Source organism: Mesocricetus auratus, unplaced genomic scaffold (genome assembly GCF_017639785.1).
Source record: "Mesocricetus auratus isolate SY011 unplaced genomic scaffold, BCM_Maur_2.0 Super-Scaffold_100010, whole genome shotgun sequence".
Taxonomy (NCBI): Eukaryota; Metazoa; Chordata; class Mammalia; order Rodentia; family Cricetidae; genus Mesocricetus; species Mesocricetus auratus.
Genome location: NW_024429194.1, coordinates 46945173 through 46968108, shown reverse-complemented (window position 1 = coordinate 46968108; position 22936 = coordinate 46945173). Strand labels below are relative to the sequence as shown.

Below are 22936 nucleotides of genomic sequence, written 5' to 3'. Positions count from 1 at the left end.
ATAGCTGGCCCCCATAGAATGGGGAGCTTGACTTTTCACTTAGACTCAAAAACTCTACTCCAAACGGTCACTCTTTTAAACGTTGCTGCATTTCTGTGACACGCCCTAGGATGGATGTCTGCAAGAGCAGTGCTGATTTCTCAGCCTTGACTACAGTGTTTGAATTTGTTGCTAGGACATCTGTTGAATTTCCAAATTCTATCTTAGGAAAGAAATATAATTTTTCTTTGATGCTACATTCTTCTTTAGGCAGAAATACAAGGAAACCACTGTCTGTGGTAGCATTTTGGCAGAACTCTCAAGTGCAGCATGAGTTTGGGAACCCACAATCCAAGAATAAGGAACCATTTACGTACAAAATTGTTGGATTTGGAAGGATACTAGGTTTGGTATGCCCATGAAGCCACTGACTTACAGGGTCAAAGAGCTTATTTTTCAAGCAAGTATATTTCACTGTTTATGGGAGACTACCAAAATAATTATTTCCTGTGTGGGTCAGCAGGAATGAGGTAATCTCAAGGAAAATGTTCCATTGTGCTTATTGGACTGGGCGGGGCAGTGACTCCAGACATCCCTTAAAGGAACAGTCATTGTATTAAATGATGAAGTCTGCTTTGCATATCTGTGGGAGAGAGGTTCGTTTTTCTTTTTTATACTTTATGATCTCATGAGAGACAACAAATATGGCTGAACACATGAATTTGCACAGTCTCATTCATTCTCCAGTGTGTGCACTTGTAAAGTGGGTCATTTACATAGTGTGTGGATGTTTTAGAAAGATAATTCTATATGAGCCAGAATACAACATGTTCTGTTTCCCTTAATTTTGAGAAATTTGTCTTGAAATTGTCTGCCTTGAGCCACTTGAGATGCTTTATTTGGCTTTATCTGCCCAGCTATACTAAAGGGCCTATAGTAATCTTAATGACCACTTTTACATGAATGAATGGCTTGTTGAAGAAGTAAATTCCAGGGGGGATATTTCTACCTCCATTCTGACCTGTCCTGGTACTGTAACTCTGACTGAAAGTTTACCTTGCTAGCCAGGACTAGAATTTGCCTCAGGCAACAAACTTCATCATTCCAGAGATTAAGTAACTCAATGCTTCATATAGCCATCCTTCTAAGAATCAAAGAAGTAGTCATAGGATAACTCACACATTGTCAGATATTGGCACAGCATGTTGAGTGACTATGACAGTTGGATTGACAGGTGACAGACCATCAAACCAAATCAGGTAGGATTCCACTTCTAGTCCTTATACTAGAGGACTTTGGTATACGCTGACTGATAAACTTCATTCTGCTCAACTTTCTCAACTGCTTTGCTACAGGAGCTTAGAATATGCATTACAGCTCACAGAAATTCATATTATAATATGGAATGTTCAGTAATTTCCTATTTTTTTTTTGTTGAGTGCCTGTTAGATGCAGACATGTGTTGGTGCTGGAACACAGAAGTAAACAAATCAGGCATGGTTCCTGACTATAAGAAATTTGCCCTTTAGCAGAGGAAATAAGCAGAAACAAAAATATACATGAAATAATTATAAATTGTATTCATTTATGGAAAACAAACTACATGTTGAGATAGGGAATAGGTGGAAATTCATTATATGGTTAAAAATGACTGTCAGGGCAAGATCTGCCCACTGGTGCCATAGTGGCATGAATGTCATAGTAATAACTAGCTGTTTTCTAGTTGGATTTGAGGCTTATTCCACAGGAGGGAATGAATGCCTTGTGCTGTAAACTTGTTTAAAAGCCCATGGATGGGAGGAGGCCTAGGGGTAACCTACAGCTATTAAATGGATGATGGTGTTGAATTGCCTCTAAATATCTGTGTTTATACCTATAGATTGGTACTGTTTTCAGCCTTGGTCACAGAAGCTTCTCTTTTCAGTGAGCAATGATTAATGCGGAGACTCAAAATTGGTTCCTGCATAGACAGAAAGTGGCTTTTGAGTGCTTGTCTCTAAATGGGATGTCTAGATCACTCTCTCCAAGGATAAAAGAACATTGCAGCAGTCGACAGAGGTTGGGGAAGCTAGAAAGAATGATATGCTGTCTGGTTCACATCACATGGCCACCATACTCACAAACTGGCTACTTGGCACAAGACCTGAACAAGATGAAGGCTCATTGTATTATATCATGAAGCTACCGCCCCTTCCTGAGGAGTTATTGGCAGTCAGTGGTCGTCAGGAGAGGGCTATTCATAGTCTTCAGGGGTGTAGCTACTGTTCAGTTAGTAAAACTCCAGAAAATATACCTGCCCTGTGCTCATGAAAGCAATCCTAATTAGACTCAGTGAGTCACACCCCTACCTCTAACAAACAAGGAAAATACACGAAAACAAGGGGACCTACCGAGAAGACAACATCCAGCAGAAATGGGCAGGAGGCAAGAGAGGGTGTCATGGGTGAATGGGAATGCCCTGGCTTGCTTTCAATTGCTGTAATACGCACCACAACCCAAAGCAGCTTTTGGAAGAAAGGGTTCCTTTCATCTTGTAGCTTATAGTCATCATGAAGGAGGTCAGAGCAGGACCTCAAGACAGGGACCAGGGACAGAATCTGCAGCAGAACCATAGTGGAATGCTGTTTACTGGCTTGTTGCTCATGGCTTGTTCAGCCTGTTTTTCTACAGAACTTTGATCACTTGCCTAGGGGTGACACCACCCACAGGGACCTGGGCTCTCCCACATCCATTATTAATGAAGAAAATACCCCGTAAACTTTCTTTCCTACAGGCAATCCAACAGAAGCATTTTTGCAAGTGAGGGTGTCTTTCCCCAGAAAGACCCTAGCTAGTGTCAAATCGACAGAAAAACTAACTGGCACAATGAAGGGGAACAAAGGCATTGTATGCATGTATGAAATTGTCAAAGATAATACATAAGCGAAGGAAGACAAATTAAAAGAAGAAAAAAATAAGAACCCCAAAACAAACAAGGAAAAAATCCAACAACAACAGCGAAACTGCCAGGAGAAGACACAAGCCTGGTGGAGAGTGAAAGGAGAAGAACATAACACAGAGCAGAAGGAGCTCATGTTTTTTTCTTCCTTTTTTAAAATTTAAGTTAGAAACAAGCTTGTTTCACATGTCAATCCCAGCTCCCTCTCCCTCTCCTCCTTCCCTGCCCTCCCCACCAAGCTGCCCAGTCCCCCACCCAATCTCCACTCTGATCCCCAGGAGCTCATATTAATATCCCAACGGCTAAAAAGAATTGTTTTAGAGGACAAAACAAAAGGAGACACAATGTCAGGGGTCTCCTCTGGTGTGAGGGGGCTGTGTGTCCTACCTGGCAGATGTCCTCCAAGGATGTTAGATCCACAGGACGCAATATGCAAAGGTATGTGCTGAATGTGTGCAAGAAGTTGGGGGCTTTGTTTCAACATCTAGAACAAGAATTCTTAGGGATGGAGAGATGGTTCAGTGTAATGTGTTGTCTTCCTGCCAGCTGCTTGGGCCCTGCCACAGTTAGCTGCTTGGGTCCCGCTGCTGTCTCAGCCCCCAAATAGCACACAGGACACTATATGAATTATAAACTGTTGGCTGTTTGCTTGGTTTCTTACTGGCTAGCCCTGACTTAAGCATTTAACCCGTAATTGCTAATCTGAGTATTTCCATGCGGCCTTGTCTTACCTGGAGGAAGGGTCCTGGCATGTTACTTCTCCTGCATCCTACATCGTGACTCCTGTGCCTCTGTTTCCCAGAATCCTCCTAGACTCCTAGTCCCACCTATTTTGCTTCTGTATTGGCTAACAGTGCTTTATTCAACAACCAATAAGATAAGCACATATACACAGAAGGACTTCCCCCATCAGTTCTGTGCTTAAGAGTACTTACCATTCTTATGGAGGATCTGAATTTGATTTAAGTACCCACATTGGGGGCCTCATAGGTGCCTGTAAGCCTAGTCCTAGGTGATCCAACACTCTCTTCTGGCCTCCATGGACACTTCCCACATACATGGTGTACACACATACACATATAAAAATAAAAAATAATCAGAGATGAACAACAATAAAAAAATCTTGAGTGAGGTCCATGGATTTAAGTTCTCACTTCAGCTGAGTAACAGTGGTCAGAAGAGAAAGTTGCACTTTATCTAAAATGCAAGAAAAAACAAGTCCTAGACAAGGAACTGGTGGAGCTTGAGATTCTTCCCCAGGCACCAAGACCATGGTGGGAGCTGCCATCCACACTCAGCCAGCATTTGGAAATGGAGGATTATCAGTCTACTGAGGCTGAAGTGCATAACATTATTTACATTGTCTGTTTTGTGATCTTTTGCTATAAAACCCATCTGGGAAACATCAGCACTCAAGGATGTCGTTAGGATGCCTGCAGATTCCAGTTCTCCAATGATACAGTGCTTGGTGTGTGTGAGTTGAGTGTGTGCTTTTTATCCATATGTAGGTAGATGACATGCTGATGGCTGTCAGATGTTCTGATTACCCAGGGCTTAGCTCAGGGTCTATATAAACTTGGTTGGGAGGAAAATGACATCTTCATTTTCACTATCCTCTCTAGCTGAAATTTAACACTGCAATGATATATTTAGGCAAGGAACCACAGTAATTTTAGCTTAACTTGTGACTTTGTCATCAGTAGAAATCGCAGATATTTTCTTTCCACAGTACTTTGGTGCAAAATGTTCCTTTGAAAAAAAAATTGAAGACAGGTGTTGGGGTGCACACCTTTAGTCCCAGATCTTAGGGCCTGAGACAGGATCCAATCTGGACTGAGATATACAGTGAAACCCTGTATCAGAAAACTAAAAGGGGGTCTGGACTTATAGCTCAATGTTAAAGTACTTTCTCATGCTCAAGACCTGAAGTTTGATCTCCAGAAATACACCCACTCACACCCACCCACCCACATGCCACACCCACACCCATTCACACCCACCCACCCACCCACCCACCCACATACCCACCAAACCAACCTCATACATTGACCCTTCCCTCATATATTTGAAATTTGTTTTTGTTTGTTTGCTTTTTTTTTTCCAAGATAGGGTTTCTCTGTGTAGCCCTGGCTGTCCTGAAGCTCACTTTGTAGAACAGGTTGGCCTCAAGCTCAGAGATCTGTCTGTCTCTGCCTTCCTAGTGCTGGGACTAAAGGCATGTGTTACCATTCAAAGTTGCTGATAACTTGTGTTCTTAATAATTTAGGTGGGTGTTTGATTTCACAGCCATGTGTGTTTTATTTTATACATTTTAGAAAACATTGAGATAAGGCTTTCAGACGAGTACAGGGGCCCTGGGCACAAAGGTTAAGAACAGTCAGGCTTAATTGCCAGGATGTAATAGGAGTGTTGCATTTTCATATCCACTTCCATATGATATATTACTTCAGTTTGGGCAGCAAAAAAAGGACCAGTCCAGAAGGACTTGTGAGTCCCTCGTCTGCACGGATCCTTCATACACATTTGTCAGGCTTGTAGACCAGGTCAGACACTGGATTCCCAAGAATTAGAAAAAGCAATAGATTTAGAGCTTAGACAGAGTCGAGAAACTGAGCCCATAATCTTGGGTACAAATTGTACATTTCCACAACTGTTCTTTAAATAGTGATCTGACAAAAGAATAGGCTTTTTCTTTAATCTACGACCTCCAGGACCTGGACACAGTCCAGCAGCCAGCCAGAGCCCTACTAGTCCCCTTGGGCTGTAGTCTCAGATTCCTCAGGGACCACACCTGAAGGCATAGTGCAAATTGTTATTCAGTCTACCACTTCCCACTGCTCAGCCACCTTATAGACGCTATTTTTAGGAAGTCTGACTCTCTCATCAGAGACAGCAGCAATAACAAGCCTGAGAGCTTAGCCGAATATCTGAGGTGGCACCCCGAATTAATCACTGTATTCTTATTCTCTCCGATGAAACAAAAAATGCTTCTATAGCTGCATTTTGGAGGGAGGGATAAGGGAGAGAAGAAATGTTTGATCGTGCCTCCAAAGACTTTAAAAACTGAATGTAAAAATTAACAGACTATTCACCCATCATTCACCAGAGTATGTGCTAGCCAACTTCCTTCCTTCCCTCCCTCCTTCCCTCCCCCTTCCCTCCCCTCCCTCCCTCCCTCCCTCCCTCCCTCCCTCTCTCCCCTCCCCTCCCCTCCCCTCTTCTCCCCTCTCTCCCTTTCTTCTTACTACCAGATCTCAAGCACCCCAGGCTGACTTTGATCCACCGGAGTATAGGGATTCTAAATGTGTGCCCCATCATCTGACACCCAGGTGTTGGTTTGAGATGCTGTTTCTCCTGTCAATTCACACAGTCTATTGCAAGCTTATTATGGAGCTGTGATTTAATGACAAAGAGTAAGAAGTCCAGGCATTCACCAACTTTGCCTAGATCGCAGTTTCAGAACCGGGAGCAGTGTGCCTGAGTTCTTAGTGGTAGTTTCCTAGGTCTTCTCATCAATAAAATGGACTAAAAGCTCCCACACTGGAACTGGAAAAGTGCCTGATCAGTGTTTTGTCAATCTGTAGTTTCTGTTTTCCTAGACAGCGAATACTAAGAAATTGACTTACGTTCTGGGTCACTTCCTTTCCTCTTTGTTCCCTCACCCCCACCTGAGACCATCTCCTTCTCAGGCCTCCAGTTTTTCTCTCCCTGATGTATCTTTTGTTGATTTGAAATCTTGCTGCTTTCTCTCTCAATGTAAACAATCCCCCTGGCTCTCCTGTATCTCATCTCCACTGTTGGCATCAACTTTTCTCTGCTTAGCGGTAAGGACTCTCTCCCTGGAGGCAGTGCCTGCAGTTTCCCGAAATGCCAATGGCAGACAGAGAGATGTGTTGAATTCTGGGATGTGTGTGGTGACCACAGGTCTTAGCTGCGGTCTCCAGTAGTTTTTCTTGGTGATAGTTTTCTACCTAGTAACCTGGCTCCTTTGCCTTTTTTGGTCTTTCTTACTTGATTTGAAACTGAATTAACAAGTGGAAGGCAGTAATTTATTATCCTTTCCAAACCCCCCTTCCCCAGTCAAAAATTGCCAAGATTTAAGGGACAGGTGGGGAGGAACAGTTTGCAATCTGACTCCTTGCTGTGGTCCTGAACTGGGAGTCACAGCCTAAGGCCTGCCTTCCATTTCCTGTGCTAGGGGCACTCAGAAATCAGGTTGGACACAGAGCTTAAGGCAGTTGGTATCAATCTTAAGAAGCTGATGTTCAAGACTGGCTCTACGGCGCCGATGCCGTCTAAGTCCGTGACAGAGAAGCAGGTGTGTGTACTGTGCTCCAGGCTTCTTCACGGAGCTCAGTTCAGAGAGCCGACTCTCTATGTGACTCGCCTCCCACAGCTTAGGCCTTCCTTGGTGTCTTTTCATTGCTGTCCCACTGAACTCTTTGTGGGTTTACAAGCTGACCAAGCAGATTTGGGCTTTTATTGATACTGAAAAGCAGGCTCACCTCTGACAGTGGTCTGGATAGTTCTGCTTATTCACTACATCATGATGACCCCGCCCACACAAGCCTGTTCTGGTAGTTTAGGGCTTTCTTCCTCGATGTTTTTTCAAGGCTTAAATTCTTCGGGGATAAGGGGATTCCCTTTATCCTGTATGCCCTCTGAACCAGTCTGTTGGACGAATGAATGTGTTTTCAAAGAGACTTGTGTAATATATAGATGTTTCTAGTCTTATTTTTCTGTTCAGAAGTCAGCTACACGACTGTGGTTTTCTCAGAAGAGACCTGTAACAATTCTCTGCAGCGAACATGAGTAAATGTCACATTATGAGAAATACCAGGAGAAATCAACACAGAGTCAACTCCCAAGGGGATGAGATGTCCCCATATTTCTAGTCTCCATCCTGTGTCTGCAATGAGCAGAGTGATGAGCCAGGCTCTCCAGATCTGAGCAGCCTGAGCCGTAGGGGCATCTGCATTCTGTGAGCACAAAAGTCGTCTGGAGTTGTTCTCCTGGCAACGTGTAGAATACACCATATCTACTGACTGTTATGGATGCTTCTAGACAAACTAGATTCACCCAGACCTTGCCTTGGTTCTTAATAGTGTTCTCCTATTCTTCCTTGGGCCTCCTTTAAGAGACAGGTCTCATCATGTAGCTCAGGCTGGCCGTAAACATTGTATAGACCAGGCTGGTACTCAAGCTCTTGATCTACCTGCCTTTGCTTCCCGATGGCTTCTTCATTCTCTCATGTCACTGTTCAGTTCCTTCTCTCCTTCCCAAGTACCTCCTTCCTATTTCCAGAAGGAAGCACTTAATTTCAATTTCATGATGTGTGCCTGTGGGAAATTAGTAAAGACCCCCCTCTCTCTGTCTCTGTCTCTGTGTGTATGTGTCTCTCTCTCTCATGTGCACACGTGCATGCATGCGTGTGTGCGTGTGTGTGTGTGTGTGTGTGTGTGTGTGTAAAGTTAATTAAGCATGGTCACTTAGGAAGAAAAGAATACTGCATCTAGCTTTGTCGTACATCGGACACATAGCAAATGCTTAGTAAACTTTAGCTGTAAATATAATAATTAATTATTAGCAATAAGATTCAGTTCTTGAAAGCAGGTTGCATTTATGCCACAACCAAAGCACTGGGGAGTGTAGCATGCTGGCCCTACATTCCCCTAGGAAGTAGAGGTTGTATATACTAGCTGGAGTTCATCCAAGCTGCCTTTGAGACAAACAGGATAATGTGTTCGGAACAGAGGTCAACAGCTGTTACTCTTCTGTGACATTCTGGAAAGTGGACAGATGTGTTCCGATTGACCCTCCTTATTCAGTGAGTGTGGGAACTTGTGGGAAAGGGTAGGAGACGAGGAGCCATGGCGAGGGGAGGAAGAACAGATTCCCATGGGGGTTAGTAACATGAGCAGTCACAGAGATTGAAGTTAGCAGCTTTATTTCCTGGGGGTGCTGCTTTAAGAGGATGAAGGGCCGTAAAAATTGTAGCAGTAGAGGAGGAAGCCAAGCATGACAGCTTTCCCAAGAATAGGACAGGGTTGCAGTTCCTGAAGAGGTCAGAGGTGGCCTGCTTACCCTCCCACTGATTGCACGGTCAGGAAGAGAGGAGGGTCAAGTCAGGTTCAACACAAGAAGCAGAGTGAAATACGTTCCTTACCTTTTTTCTCCCACTGCCAGTCATGTTTAATTACCACTCTGGGCTTCAGAAAATATCCAAATATCCCAATAGTTGTTGTTGTTTGTTTTGTTTTGTTTTAAATGGCAAATCAGCTAGACACAGGATGCCTGCTGCCTGTCATGCCAGCCTGGAGGTAGGCGGTTATCTTTAGAGGGACCTCAGTGCCATCAGTGTTGGCATTTCGTTCGGATCCGGATGGGTCAGGTATTCTGGCACTAGGGAGTCACAGAATACTGAGTGTTAACACAGCTCAGGTGGAAAGGTATCCTGGAACTCGGGAGCCACAGAATACTGAGTGTTAACACAGCTCAGATGGAAAGGTATCCTGGAGCTCAGGAGCCAAGGACCACCACAGCCTTGCCTTAGGGAAAGGCTTCCCCAGTGTATTGGCTCAGCTCCGACAGGGTCTTCCAGCTGGGGATGTTTGCCCTGTGTAGCAGTTTTGCTGGCAGGAGGTTTCTTCAGCGGGCAAAGTTGCTACAGTTCAGCTCTGCTCCCAAGCGGAGAGCCGGGAGTGGGGAAGGTTTCCCCAGCAAAAGTGTTACAGCCCAGCTTTCTCTGCTCTGCCCAGGGTCGCCTCTGCTCCGTTGCTGCAGCTGCAAAAGATCTTCACCCAAAGCTCATTGAAGGGGTTTATTGGAAGGAAAGAATCCAGGAGAGTAGCTGCCCTCTGCCAGAGTGGCAGGGGACAGCCTGGTAGCGTGAATAGAGACAAGCTGAACAGACACAGGGTTTATATAGGGCTTCCAGAGTGGGGATTGGTCAGATTTTAGTGCTGAGCTCACATTGGCTAGAGCTCTGCTCGAGGTTGGTTAGTTTTCTGCACAGCATTAGGGTCAGATTTGGCTCTGGTTTCAGGGCCAATGTGTGTTTCTTTCTCTGGTCCTTTTTAGCCTTTTGACTCCAATTTTAGGGCCAGGGTGCATTTCTTTCACTGACTCTGATTCCAGGGACAAAGTGTGTTCTTTTGGCTCTGCTCAGGGTGTGTTTCTTTGACTGGTCCCTTTTCCCTACAATCAGAGTTTCAGAAATACAGAATTTTGGGACTAGTCGGCCACTTCACTGATAACCACCTTCTTAGCAAACAATGTCAGATATTTAAGTCTATCTAGTGAGAGTCCGGGGCCAGCACACTTTCTCCACGCTCATGATGCCACGCCCCCTTTGCTTTCCTCAGACTGACAAGAGCATGTTGCCTGGGCTCATGATATATCCGAGTTGCTGACAGCATGTGAATTCTTTGTCTGGTCAGGACAACTTCCTTTAAGATATTATCGAGACTGTATGGGCTTTGCTTCCTCAGTTGATGGGGTCCGCATGAACAGAAGGTCTGCATGGAAGTGCTGAAAACCACACCTTCCTGACTGAAGATTTTAGAGCAGCAAGAGCAGCGGTTCTCAGCCTGTGAATCGAGACCCTTTGGGCATCGCACATCAGATATCCTGCACGCCAGATATTTACATGACGATTCATAACAGTAGCGAAATTACAGCTATGAGGTAGCAACGAAATAATTTTATGGTTGGGGGGTCAACACCACGTGAGGAATTGTATGAAAGGGTTGCAGCATTTGGAAGGCTGAGAACCACTGCTGTAGTCAACATTTAGCAGAATGAAATAAACTAAGACAGCTGCTTAGAGTTGCATTGTGGGCACATTACTTAACCACCCAGAGCTTTTGTTTCCTTAACCACATAATGGAGATAATGATGGTTCCGACCTCCTGGGGTTGTAGAGAGGATTAAGCAGATGAAGCATGCATCTTGCTTAGCATCTTGCTTAGCACGATGGAGCTGGAAGCCTCTAATACATTTCAGCTACAGCTTTTATGGGAGTGATAAGCCTACCTCGCTAAGTGGTCAAAGTTTAGATAAGAATTTTTTTCCAACATTGTTTCATGTAATTCTTGATAAAAGCCTCATAAGTTGTTCTCGCAAAGGTTTTTCAATGCTAGCTCACTCATGGGATCAGACGATCAGTGGAGCAGCATTTTCCTGCTTTTCATTTCTTCTGAGTTTAGCAGGCTCTCTTTGTGAGACTTTGGTTCTGCTGGTTTGTGATAATGCCCACACCGTTCTTAACTTCGCCATTGTCTGTCATTTCCAATAAGTTCTTTAAAAAAATACCAGTAGCTGGTGCAATAGTATAAAGCAGAGTCTCCGACTTCCTTATTTTCATACAATCACCACAGGAGCATTTGCTCTGCAAGGAGGAGCTGTGGGGAGAATTAGAAAGGAAAAGTGTCCAGCTGGAATCTGGATCTGGCTTGGCTTGTTCCCTGTGCCAGTAGCTAGCTACAGGTCCTCCTCCTCTGCCTCTGTCTCCTCTTCTTCTTCTTTTAGTTTTTTGAGAAAGGGTTACTCTGAGTAACTGCCGTGGGTGTCCTGGAACTCACTCTGTAGACCAGGCTGTCCTCGAACTCATGGAGATCCGCCTGCCTCTGCAACTTGACAACTGTAACTCTTGGAAGTTTTCAAAGCTACTTTGTAGTTTATACCTATTTGTGATAAAACTGCATGAGTGTCCAAGGAGAAACACAATGCTAATTTCCAAAGCAGAGTTCTGGAGGAATCCACCCTGTGTGGTAGAGTAGATTCATCTAAACAGATCATACATACACTCAGTGAACTGTTCTGATTGATCCAACTAACATTTATTCAGCTTGTACAAGCAGTATGATATGGAGACTAAATCTATCTTTATCTTGAGGGTGGAGGAAATTCACATACTACGTGGACTATGAGCAACATATTGAGTGAGATATTTTTATCTCTATTTTATATAAGAGAGACTGAGGTTGTAGCATATAGCCCCTAATTCTGTGCAGTTTCAAATTCTGTGCTTTTGGTTAATAGAATCCTCAAGCTCACCATCTTTCCCTTTCTATATCCAAATTGGCAAAGTCTTGAGTGTGTGTCCTGTATAGGAAACATCCAATTTCCCCCAAATTACCAGGTAACCACAGAGGGTCCCAGAGAGAGGAGAGAGGGATGCTGAGTGGCTAGAGGTAACTCTGGCTTTGACTGCAAGACGAATGACTTATGAGATCAGTGTTCTCTTCTGCAAATGGGCATGGTAGTTAGTTACATCTTCCTGTTGACTACCAAATGGCAGCAGGAATGTAAATTGGTGCATAGATGTTGGTGTTGTTCTAGTGCTCAGCTATTTGCAGACATATAGCAGGGTAGCTTTGTGCATTGACAGGGTTATAATTCCTTATTTCATTTCTGTCAGTTCTACTTCTTAGGATTACACGAGTGCTATTGAATCTCAAGAGCAAATGTGAATTGACAAATAAAATACCTTGCTTTAAAAAAAAAGAGGAGAGCCCATGAGTTCAGGGTGATATGGCCATAGAGTGTTTTTCAGTGTTATACATAGTTTTGAAAGGGGAAGGAACAAATGTCAGCTTGTGTCTCTTTTTATTCTAAAGAAAGAAAGCAAAAATCTATCAGTCCATTGATCACAGCTGGTGCACAGAGGGCTGGGGAAATGGTTCAGCAATGAAGAGCTCTTGCTTCTCTTTCAAAGGACGGGAATTTAATGTCATCACCTAGGTCAGGAAGCTCATGACTGCCTGGAACTCCAGTTCCAGGAGAGTATGACACCCTCTCTTGGCCTCTCAGGGTACCTGCACACATGGGGCATACACATGCTTATACTCGCATACATAAATAAATCAAATCAAATCTTTTTTAAAGAATAGAATACACACCAGACAGTGGTGGTGCATACCTTTAATCCCAGGACTGGGGAGGCAGAGGTAGGTAAATCTCTGTGAGTTCCAGGCCAGCCTGGTCTATAGGGTGAGTTGTCTGACAGGCTCCAAAGCTACACAGAGAAATCCTGTCTTGAAAAACAAAACAAAATAAAATAAAACAACAACAACAAAAAGAATTGAGTACACTTATTGCTGTTTTATTTTAATCTGTGTAGGTCACTTTACCCAGAGATTCATCTTATCTCCCTGTCCAATAAAGGAACCAAGCCTTGTCAATCGCACCATTTCATTTCTATGTAAGCTTGAGTCATTTAAGCATCACCATATGTGTAAGATGAACTAGATGTTATTTCACTGTCTTTAATATGCTTGAGAACAACATTTACCTTTTTGTTATAAACCACAAAGAACTGAGGAATATATATATTTGTTATAAACTGTAGAGAACTGTGGAACATACACTGGCTTTAACATTCTAAAATATAAAACAAAGAACTACAGGGGACAGAATTAAAATGATGGATCAATTAAAATGTTGTTTATAAAGAATAAGCTTCAGGACATTGGGGCATTGGAGAAGGCTTCAAAAGCATAAAAACAAAAGCAAAAACAGGTGAATGTCACTATATTAAACTTAAAAGTCACTAAAAATAACAAAGCGAAGAAGTGATCTATCAAATGCAAGAAAACATTAGCAAAATATGTATCTGATAAAGGATTGGTATCTAGAATATATAAAGAACTCCAAAAATTGATGGAGAAAAATGTAAATAGCTCAATTAAGAATGAGTTTTTAATTTTGATAGACATTTCTCAAAAGAAGACATCATAAAGGGACAGCAAACATAAGAAAGATGTTCAACATCATTAATTATCACACAAATCAAAGCCACAGAGAGGTACCTCCTCAGTACAGTCAGAATAGCTATTGCTGAAAAGAAGAATGGCAAATGTTGGTAAGGATGTACGGGTAAAGGGACCACCATGTGATTTTGTCATCCTACTAATAGGTGTGTATCCAAGGAAACTAAATCAGTAGTAGAAGAAATAAGGACACATCAAAGTACACTGTACCACTATTCGCTATAGACAAGATGTGGGAATAACCTAAATGTCTCTTAATGAATGGTGAAGAGCATGTGGTTCATATAGACCCAGCAATGAAAAAGAATGGAATGCTGTTGTGTGGGCAGCAATAGAGATCACTACTACATTAAGAGAAGTTAAGGGGTGGGAGAGATGGTTCAGTGGTTAAGAACACTTGCTTCTTTGGCAGAGAACCTGAGTTCAATTCCCAGCACTCACAATTTACAACTCCAGCTCCAAAGGATCTGACATTCTCTTCTCAATTCTTTGGGCATTTGCACTCACACCAGTGCTGTGTGGTGGGAGTCGATACAGGTGGATTCTGGGTTCAGTGAGTGACTCTGTCTCAACAAACAAGGTGGAGGGTGACTTTAGAAGACACCTAACGTCAGCCTCTGATCTCCATACACAAAAGCACAACCACCTGTATGCACACACACACACACACGTGCGCACGCACGCACACACACTCACACACATACAGAGAGAGACAGAGAGAGAGAGAGGCAGAGAAAGAAGAAATACTTGAAGAGATAATGCTTAACCCAACATTTAAAAATGTGTACTTGTATTAAAACATCATATGGTACTCCATTAATATGTTTAATGTTTTATGTACTAGCTAAAATTAATAAAAATACCCATATCACATAGAGATGCATTTGAGATTAACAAGTAATAACATGCATTTGTTGAAATTAATACATAAAACTACATGAAAAATAATGGCTCAGAATATTATGTACTTTTTATTATTGTGATAAGAATATAGGTAAACCTTGGTTTAATGTTTATATTTTTTTTCCAAAATTTCTATATGCAACATAACTCATACTTTCATAGACAGAATAAAAATAACTCTTACAAATACACACAAAATCACAAATGAGGCTGGTTACATAAAGTCAGATTATCAGGAAAGCAAAAAAACTAATTATCAGGAACGTTTTGAAAAAGCTAATGAGAATAAAATACGCAAACTAGGGTGCTTATAAAAGGCCAGACTATCAGGAAAGCTATTGACATGGATGCTGGTCAGGGGCATGAAGAGGAATACGGAGTTAGCCGTGCTGGTGCACTAGCCCTGTCTAAGAAGGCAGGATCTGGTGTGAGGTGTAGGGAAGCTACCGAGGCCCTGGAATACTTCTGTGGAGCATCTTTCCATGGTCTTCTTTTAGAATGGTTCTTTGAAGGACACAGAGAGCATGACATCAAGGGTTTTAAGGTTTCCATCCCGCTTCCCTAAGAAACTGTGGCATTTTATGACTTCCTCTTTGCTTTGGAAACTTCTGTGGACACTCAGATGCCTGGGTGCATTTTGCAAAATTCATAGAAGTGAGTCATACATACATTCCATAGTAGTACCTTATGACTATCACAAACATCGGTTCTGTAACATTTACGTGGAATTTGAACACTTAGGTAGAAATCTCCCAGCTCCCCAAACAACCTTGTAGTTTGGATAAACTGTCACTCCTGTGAGAACGTCTCTTCTGTGAGGTCCTCTCTCTCCTTTAGAATGCCTTGCTTATCTGCTCTTGTCATTGCTGGACCCTAAGCACCCACCTTTCACAGCACTGATACTCATCAGCGGATAACACTTCTGAGCACATTATCCTGTGATTGACACTCTTCAGTGACAAAAAAAGACTTGTCACTAAAAGAAGTAAAAGTCTAGTCATCAAAAACAATGTGATATCCTGTGTGAAAGTCACGAAGCCTTGTGGTTGGAGTCCCTTGATCATGTGCCCGGTAAAGCGGCCTTGGATGACAGAGACTCAAAGGTGTTGGCAGGTACCACTTCAGTTCACATCATCCTCTGCCCTGCTCAAGGAGGAGGGGCTGCAGCCCTGACCCTCATGAGGACAATGTCACTCATGCTGCTGTTCTTGGCTCTCAACTTCTTCTCCTCAGTTCACGTAACAGGTAAACAATTTTGACTTCATTTCTTTTGTAAGTTTTTTATTTGCGTCCTTGTGATCAGCCTGGTTCATTTTAAAACTGCAGTGACCTGTGGAATTTGAACACATTTAAAGTGTTTTGTTCTAATATGACAAACTACTATTGAGAAACTGACTAATTCTCACAATACAGTATATAGTACTTTATCAAAAGTCTTTTGGAAAGAGATAGCATTTGATTTAACAACTAGTTGATAATGTTCCAAGAACTTTTATGTTATATTCGGAATTTATTTTTTAAATCCTAGGAGACTTCAATAAGTAGGGAAGTTCTGAAGGCTTTAGATTAGTTTGCTTTGGTTCGTAACTCAGAGTCAAGTCTCCCTAGCTGAGTTTGAGCAAGTTTTCAAACTATCCACATCTCTGTAAAATAGGGCCCTTTAGTAACTATCACCTCTATTCCACTGTGGGATAAAATGAAATGATCAATGGGAAATGCTTAGGTACTTAGTGTTTGGATAGTGAGCCTGGGGTTCATTTAAATACTGCCTGAATTTAGTGAGTGCCAAGAAGGTTCCAGTAGTAAATGCAGACACAGGTACAAATGCTAGTAAGTTTCATTTTACTGTTGGTTGAAACATGTTTATTTAGGTTAAAATGCTTCACACTTCCAATAGCAATGGCGAGGAGGCTCTCACTCTGAACAGCATTCAATTCCCACAACTATGAGGTGCTTATTGTCATAGATGAAAAGACCATCTGATGGAAGCCATCCATTGAAGAGATTGTTTAATAATTTCCTCAGAGGATGCAGGTCCCAGCTGTTGGCTGCGGATTTCAAGCCACTTTAGTCTGACTTGAGAGCCTGTGCTCTCCACCATAACGCTCTTCCAGCTAGCAAGATAAGATTGCTATTTTTATAGCCTCAGATAAATTCAGGGCTACATTATCTCTAGAAATCATAGTCTCTAACAGAAAGAGATGGATAGATATGTTAGTTGCTGGAATAGAACAGGGTACCACATAGTCTGAAACTGGAATGCAAGGAGCCCATGGATGTACTTAGATAGGGACATTTCTCTGGGAAAAATTAATCATGAAGCCAATGTCTTCAGTTTTATTACACATTTTGGCAGTGCAGACTGCATTGTTGGTAGCTGGTATTCTTAAGTACCATGAATGTTCTCTCTGAGGAGTATCGCTTCTAAATTTGCAGAAACACAAAGTTCCCCGTAGATGTGCACCTACTTTTGTTGTTTTATGTGTCAGTGACTGAGAATTGTATGTAGTTAGAAAAAGTGCTGCTAGAATGAAAAACATGACCTGGTGAAGTACTAGGTCATGTCGTGTCTGACCACACACTTTTAGAGCTAAAGAATCTTTAGAGCCTATTTTGAAAAAAGTTTCTGAGTCTCATGTTTAAGAGATCTTAAGTTTCTTTTAAAGGAATAGCTATGACATCTTAATTTATAAAATAGTAAAGCCTTACCCTGTTTGAAAGCTATTCAATATTGGTACTAGGACTCAAAATGCTTTTTGAATGGTCTCTGTGGACAACCATCTGTCACAAACTCATTGATTTTCTTTGAAAACTCTTTTGGTTAGACTCAAAGCTTTGTATGTTTTCCTTTAGAAACTTTATTAGGGAATAGCTAAAAGAGAGGTTGGGATTCTCACACCTGCAGACCATTGGTTTTATATACCTTAAGATATGCTTACTTCTTAGACACCAATTCATTTCCTCCTAACTCTTAGGATTTGATGCTGAGTGGTCATTAATGAAGTAGAACAAGGTAGAGGGAGCATTTTTGAAATTCCTTTTCCAGTAAGGAAGCTTAAGAGAAGGAAGATAAGAGAAAAGGAAGATAGTTGCAACATGCAAAAAAGGAATGACCCATGCAAAATGGTGCAAAGCCTTTGTGTGCGTTTTATTTCTCTCTTCATGTTCACTTCACCCCCTCCCACAAAGAAGTTATACATAAGGAACTTCTCTGGTCAAATGTTATTGTCCCAGCCAGGCGAGGGATGTAGCACAGTTGTCAGAGTGCTTGTCTAGCATACACGAAACCTGAGTTTGATCCCAGCACAGCATAAACCAGGTGTGGTACCACATTCCTGTAATCTAGTGGAGGCAGAAGGATCAGAATGAACAAGGCTATGTAACAAATCAGAGCTACATAAAACTCTGTCCTTTTTAAACAAAAAACAAAAAACACTTGTCCTTGACCTTCCTAGAAGTCTAAGAAACTGCTATGATATCTTCATTAAAGTGTGCATATGTGTGTGCATGTGCATACACGTGCACACACACATGTGTGTGTGGGGGGGGGACAAGTCTTTATTTTCATTAATTTAATAATTTTGATTCATTGGCTTACTTACTTGATGATAGTTAAGCCAAGCCTGATTCTTACATTTTGGGTGTTGCTGCAGAGAGATCTCTAAGGCTCAACTGAAGAAGCAGGATACGGGAAGAGTTAGGAAAGGGTACCTTAGACACTTTCTCTGATAAAGTTATGTGTTTTGTATGAATATTGAATAATGGTGCTACTGAGATATGAAGACAGGATTTTGTTGAACTTCAGAGTGTGAGTCTAGCTTATAGCTTCAGGCTCCTGAGAACAAGGTCATATGTGTTCCACGGTGGGAGTTCCATGGTGGGAGTGTGTAGATAATATACAGCATTGGAGATATATATTCTAACCAATATTTGTTATTTTTTTCAGTACACTGACCACATAGTATGGAGACTAAAATCAGGAAACACGTTTGTTTCTCTGTGAGAGCATTTCTTTTCACTTTTCTCCGAATCTTAGCTGATAAACTATGTCAGAGTGGCCAGTTGGAACAGAATGATTTCTCCATTGATGATTGATGTAGTCTGATCATCACTTCTTTCCTTGAAGGACACAGAAAATGATTGGCATTTGATAAAAAGCCATTACCTACAAAGCAAAGTAATTAAAAGCTTTATCTTTGCTCAGTCTTTGACAAACAATTTCCTCTATGGTAGAGGCACCAAGAAGTCATTGACTCTCACTGTTAAGTGTTGCTCTGAGATTGGGCTTGGGAAAGTAAGACAAAAAAGAATAGCAGTGAAGACTGCAATGTAACCAGCAGACTTCTGCAGTCACACAATTTCTAATGTATTGTAGCCAGATTTTCTGACTGTTAAAAACTGACCATGTGTTTTGTCACTTGCAGTAAATATGACAGCTATTTCCAAAATGTGGAGTTTGCGAAGAATTTGGTTCACTACCATGCCCTTCATTAATTCACAATGTTTTTAGTTCTCTTCCCCCTTTTAAAGGCAACCCATCTAGCAAAGTCTTTAATAGCAAGGACTGTTAAAATTAATATCGATTTATCAGTTCCCAGAAGTAGAATGAGTCATCGCCACAGACAGATCAGAAGAAATGAATCTGTGATTATAACTGTGAAAAGCACACATGCAAAGTTTTGCTATGGGGGAAGGGATCTCACTGTCTCCCTTCCTTAGACAGAGACCCTTATTTTCAATGACTTTTTTTTTCTGTCTTTGCCAATGAAGAAATTCCCTGTGATTACCATTTGAAGTTTGTCATGTGTGGATATCTTCCTTCAAATATTTCCTGTACAAAGTGCGCTGACCTTTACAAAGTGAAAAAAAATTATGCTTCCTGTATCCCAGAAGAAAATTTCATCTGTGGGTTATCATCTAAAGCCATAGTTCTTTTTGTTCACTAGCACAGATGGTGGTGGGGGCACGGGGTTCACTTGTCTAGAGATTAGAAGGCTGGTGGCCCCTGTAAAGGACTATTATTTCACAGAAGGCAGTTGCCAGGGACAAATCTCTTTCTTCTTTCATCTCAGTTAAATTGTAGTTTGTCTTTTTCTTTAAGAAATTTATTCACAGAGGTGGGGACTTTTCTGTTGAGAGCTTACTCAAACTTGGGCACGTTTGACACCTGGGCGCTTTTGTGATTCACTGGAGGGGTCTCCGGCTTTCTAAGTCATGTGAGGCTTTCTTTGGACCTTTTGGTCAGTAATGTGGTCACCATCCCCCACCCACCCAATCATTCAATCAAGCAACCAAAACAGAGGACCAAAATAACACAAGCGCAAACATACCCAGCATTTTTAGCAGGAGTCTTGGTGAGTGGCAATCAGACCCTGACATTGGGACTAGGAGTGAAGGACATTCAAGTCTCAGGAGAAAAAAAAATCACAAAGTGGTTTTCATGTTTTTGCTTGTGACTCTCAGTTTGATGACCCTGAATTCTAGAAGAGAGGTTTGCTGGGTGGGATCAAGAAGTTCCCAGTTTCTCGGCAGAGACTTGTGAAACCAGTGTTCTTTGGCCTAAGTGATTCAGTACTAATGTCATAGGTACCATAGTTTTGTCTTTGTATCATTATGCAAATTGTATTTGTGTTCTTCATGCGTAGGAGACAGCCCACAGTGGTGGAGATTTTTTTTTTTTGCTTAAATTTGAGCTCCTTTATCTCCATATCCATCATGATTACCGTCATCTCTTTGTCACCATCTTCATTATCTTGGGGATGCTGGTTGACAAGGCAACCAGGTTAATGGTGTTATTCAGAATTACTTACAGTTCACATTAGTCTTTTATCTAATCATGAGATCATTTCCACAGCTTCTGAATCACTTTGTTGGGTCATAATCTACCACACAATGTATAATCACAACATTTAGGTCTTCTCAGCATTCTCTAATTCATTTAGACATTTGAATTAGTAGACATGTCCTTCATAGGTTTTCCAATTGAGAACTTTGGTGGGTGTTTGAACTTTTACCTTTGGTGTTAGTGCTTTGTTGTGTGTATGTTTGTGTATTTATAGGTGTGTGTGCACACATGTGCATGTGTGTGGAAGTCAGAGAGCAGCCTCAGATTGCATTTCTCAGGTGCTGACCACCATTCTTTTTGTTTTTGATGCAGGAGTTTCTCACTGGCCCAAATTTGCCAAGTAGGCTTCCCTGTCAGGCCAGTAAGAACTAGGGATATGCCTGTCTCTGTCTCCCTAGCCCTGGGATTGCAAGTGTATGGTCCATCATACCTAGTTTTTTTAAATGTGAGTTCTGGTCATTGAACTTGGGTCCCCATGCTTGTAAGGCAAATACTTTACCATCTGAGATATGTCTCCAGACTCAAAACTTTAATTTTGAAATCAGCAATCAACTAGAAGATTATGATTTTCATTGCTTGGGGTGAAGGGTTAGAACATACACTTAGCTATATTTGCAACCTGATGACTGTCTTTGATAGTGAGTATTACTAATATATAATTTGAGATCAGCAAAGATCTACCTGAAACACACAGATTCTATCTTTGTATAGCATGGGTGTGAAAGGCTGCATAGGAAGAGAATGTTTTCTTCTACTGTGACACTCCTGGGACCCCAAAACAGGGAGCTAGTAAGTTTCTCTTCTTTAAGCGACTGCTCCTTTGTGTGCTTTGGCAAGACAGGTTCTCATTCACGCATTCCTCCTACCAGTATTTATTTAATGTCTTCTGTATGCATGACACTTTCCTGTGAAAGATTTTTAAACAGGAATACTTTAAGATGTGATAAAGTAAAATGAGAATTATAACATTCTTGTTTTTTTCTTTTAGTCTTAGGTCAATTATAAATAGTATTCTATCCACACTAATTTAATACTGTGGGAAAAATTATAAACCACAGATGTTTAGAGGTGGGAGAAAACAGATATTTCTCAATTTGCGGAGACGAAACCTGTGTAGATGGTCCCTAGAAGATGTTAGAGAAAGATTACATAGTCAAGTTTCTTGGCAGTTTTGGATGCCTTTAGGGGCTCTTGTCTTACTTTATCCAAGCTAATTTCTTTTGTGCCCTAATAAAAGGCTCTTACCGCCAACATCCTTCGCTGTGTCACACACCTGCACGCCCCTTTAGGAGCTCACTGAGGCTGTACTCCTTGGGATTCCTCCTTCCAAGTTCTGCTGTTCCAAATCTAGTGTCAGTCACACTAGTTTTTGGTGCAAGATTCACCTCCTTGAGGAAACTTCTGCCTTTACTGTGGGTCTGTAAGAGACGGCCCAGTGGCAGTGTAGCTCAGCTTAACACATGTTTATTAGACCTCTTGTATTTCAATTCCTTGTGGCTTCTGAGGAAACAGGAGGGAAGGACAAATAGTCCAAAGGCAGAGCACACAGGATCTGCTCGTATCATTAGTTCTCTCTGTTTTCATGGGCTCAGCAATATAGCTGAGAAACTGTATGATAGGTTACACCATCTGGAAACAGATGGATGATGACATTTGGGATTCCTCTACTTTACCTCATGGCGATATATGATGCTTGTTGCATGTACTGTCCTCATTGTCTGGAATACCCCTTCTATCTGTCACCTGGAGGGTTTCTTTTCTTTTCTTTTTTGTCTTTTGTTTGTTTCTTTGTGTAGCTTTGTAGACCAGGCTGACCTCGAGCTCACAGAGATCCACCTGTCCCTACCTCCCAAGTGCTGGGATTAAAGGCATGTGCCATCACTGCCTGGCCACTTGGAGGTTTTCTTTGAGAGACCAATATAAAAATAAGTGACTTCTTTTCTCTTTAGAGTTCCTAAAATTGTTATTGTGGATTGATTACATCTCTTTTGCTTACCATACTGTAAGCTCCTGGGCAACAGGCTCTTTGTCTCATTCACTCATGTACCTTGTACAATACTGGAAGCATGTAGGAACTAATCAAGTCTTTGTTGAGCTTGCAAGTATAAAAAGGGAGAAGCATGCAGCACTCTGTCAAGTTTAAGGTAGGAGCTGGGAGTGGTAGTTCATGCCTGTAGTCCCAAATCCCAGTACTCAGGAATCTGAGGCAGGAGGATTACCATGAGTTTTGGGCTAGTATGGGTTACACCTTGTTTTAACCCCACCCCCAACAACAAATTAATGTAGTATGGTAAGTCCTTACGAAAAGTTGGGAATCGATGCTGTTGGCAGGTAGGGTTTTAATGGATGATGCTATTGATGAATATTGCTAGCTAACATTTAGTTTGCACTTAGGTTTGTAGATATTGTTCTGCTTGGTTTTCCATTATTTAAGTCCTTCAATCTCCACCCAAATCCTATGAACTAATTATCATAATTACTGAAATGCCAAGTAGCTTG

General features: G+C 41.7%; 1 protein-coding gene across 1 annotated transcript in view; it reads left to right on the top strand.

Annotated features, from left to right (window-relative positions):
* Positions 1–15696: 15696 nt before the first annotated feature.
* Positions 15697–22936, top strand: part of Cd28 (CD28 molecule) — a 29166-nt gene continuing 21926 nt past the window's right edge. The window contains exon 1 of the mRNA XM_013113684.3: positions 15697–15837. Coding sequence (XP_012969138.2) covers positions 15771–15837 — 67 coding nt within the window. The 5' untranslated portion in view covers positions 15697–15770. The remainder of the gene's footprint in view (positions 15838–22936) is intronic.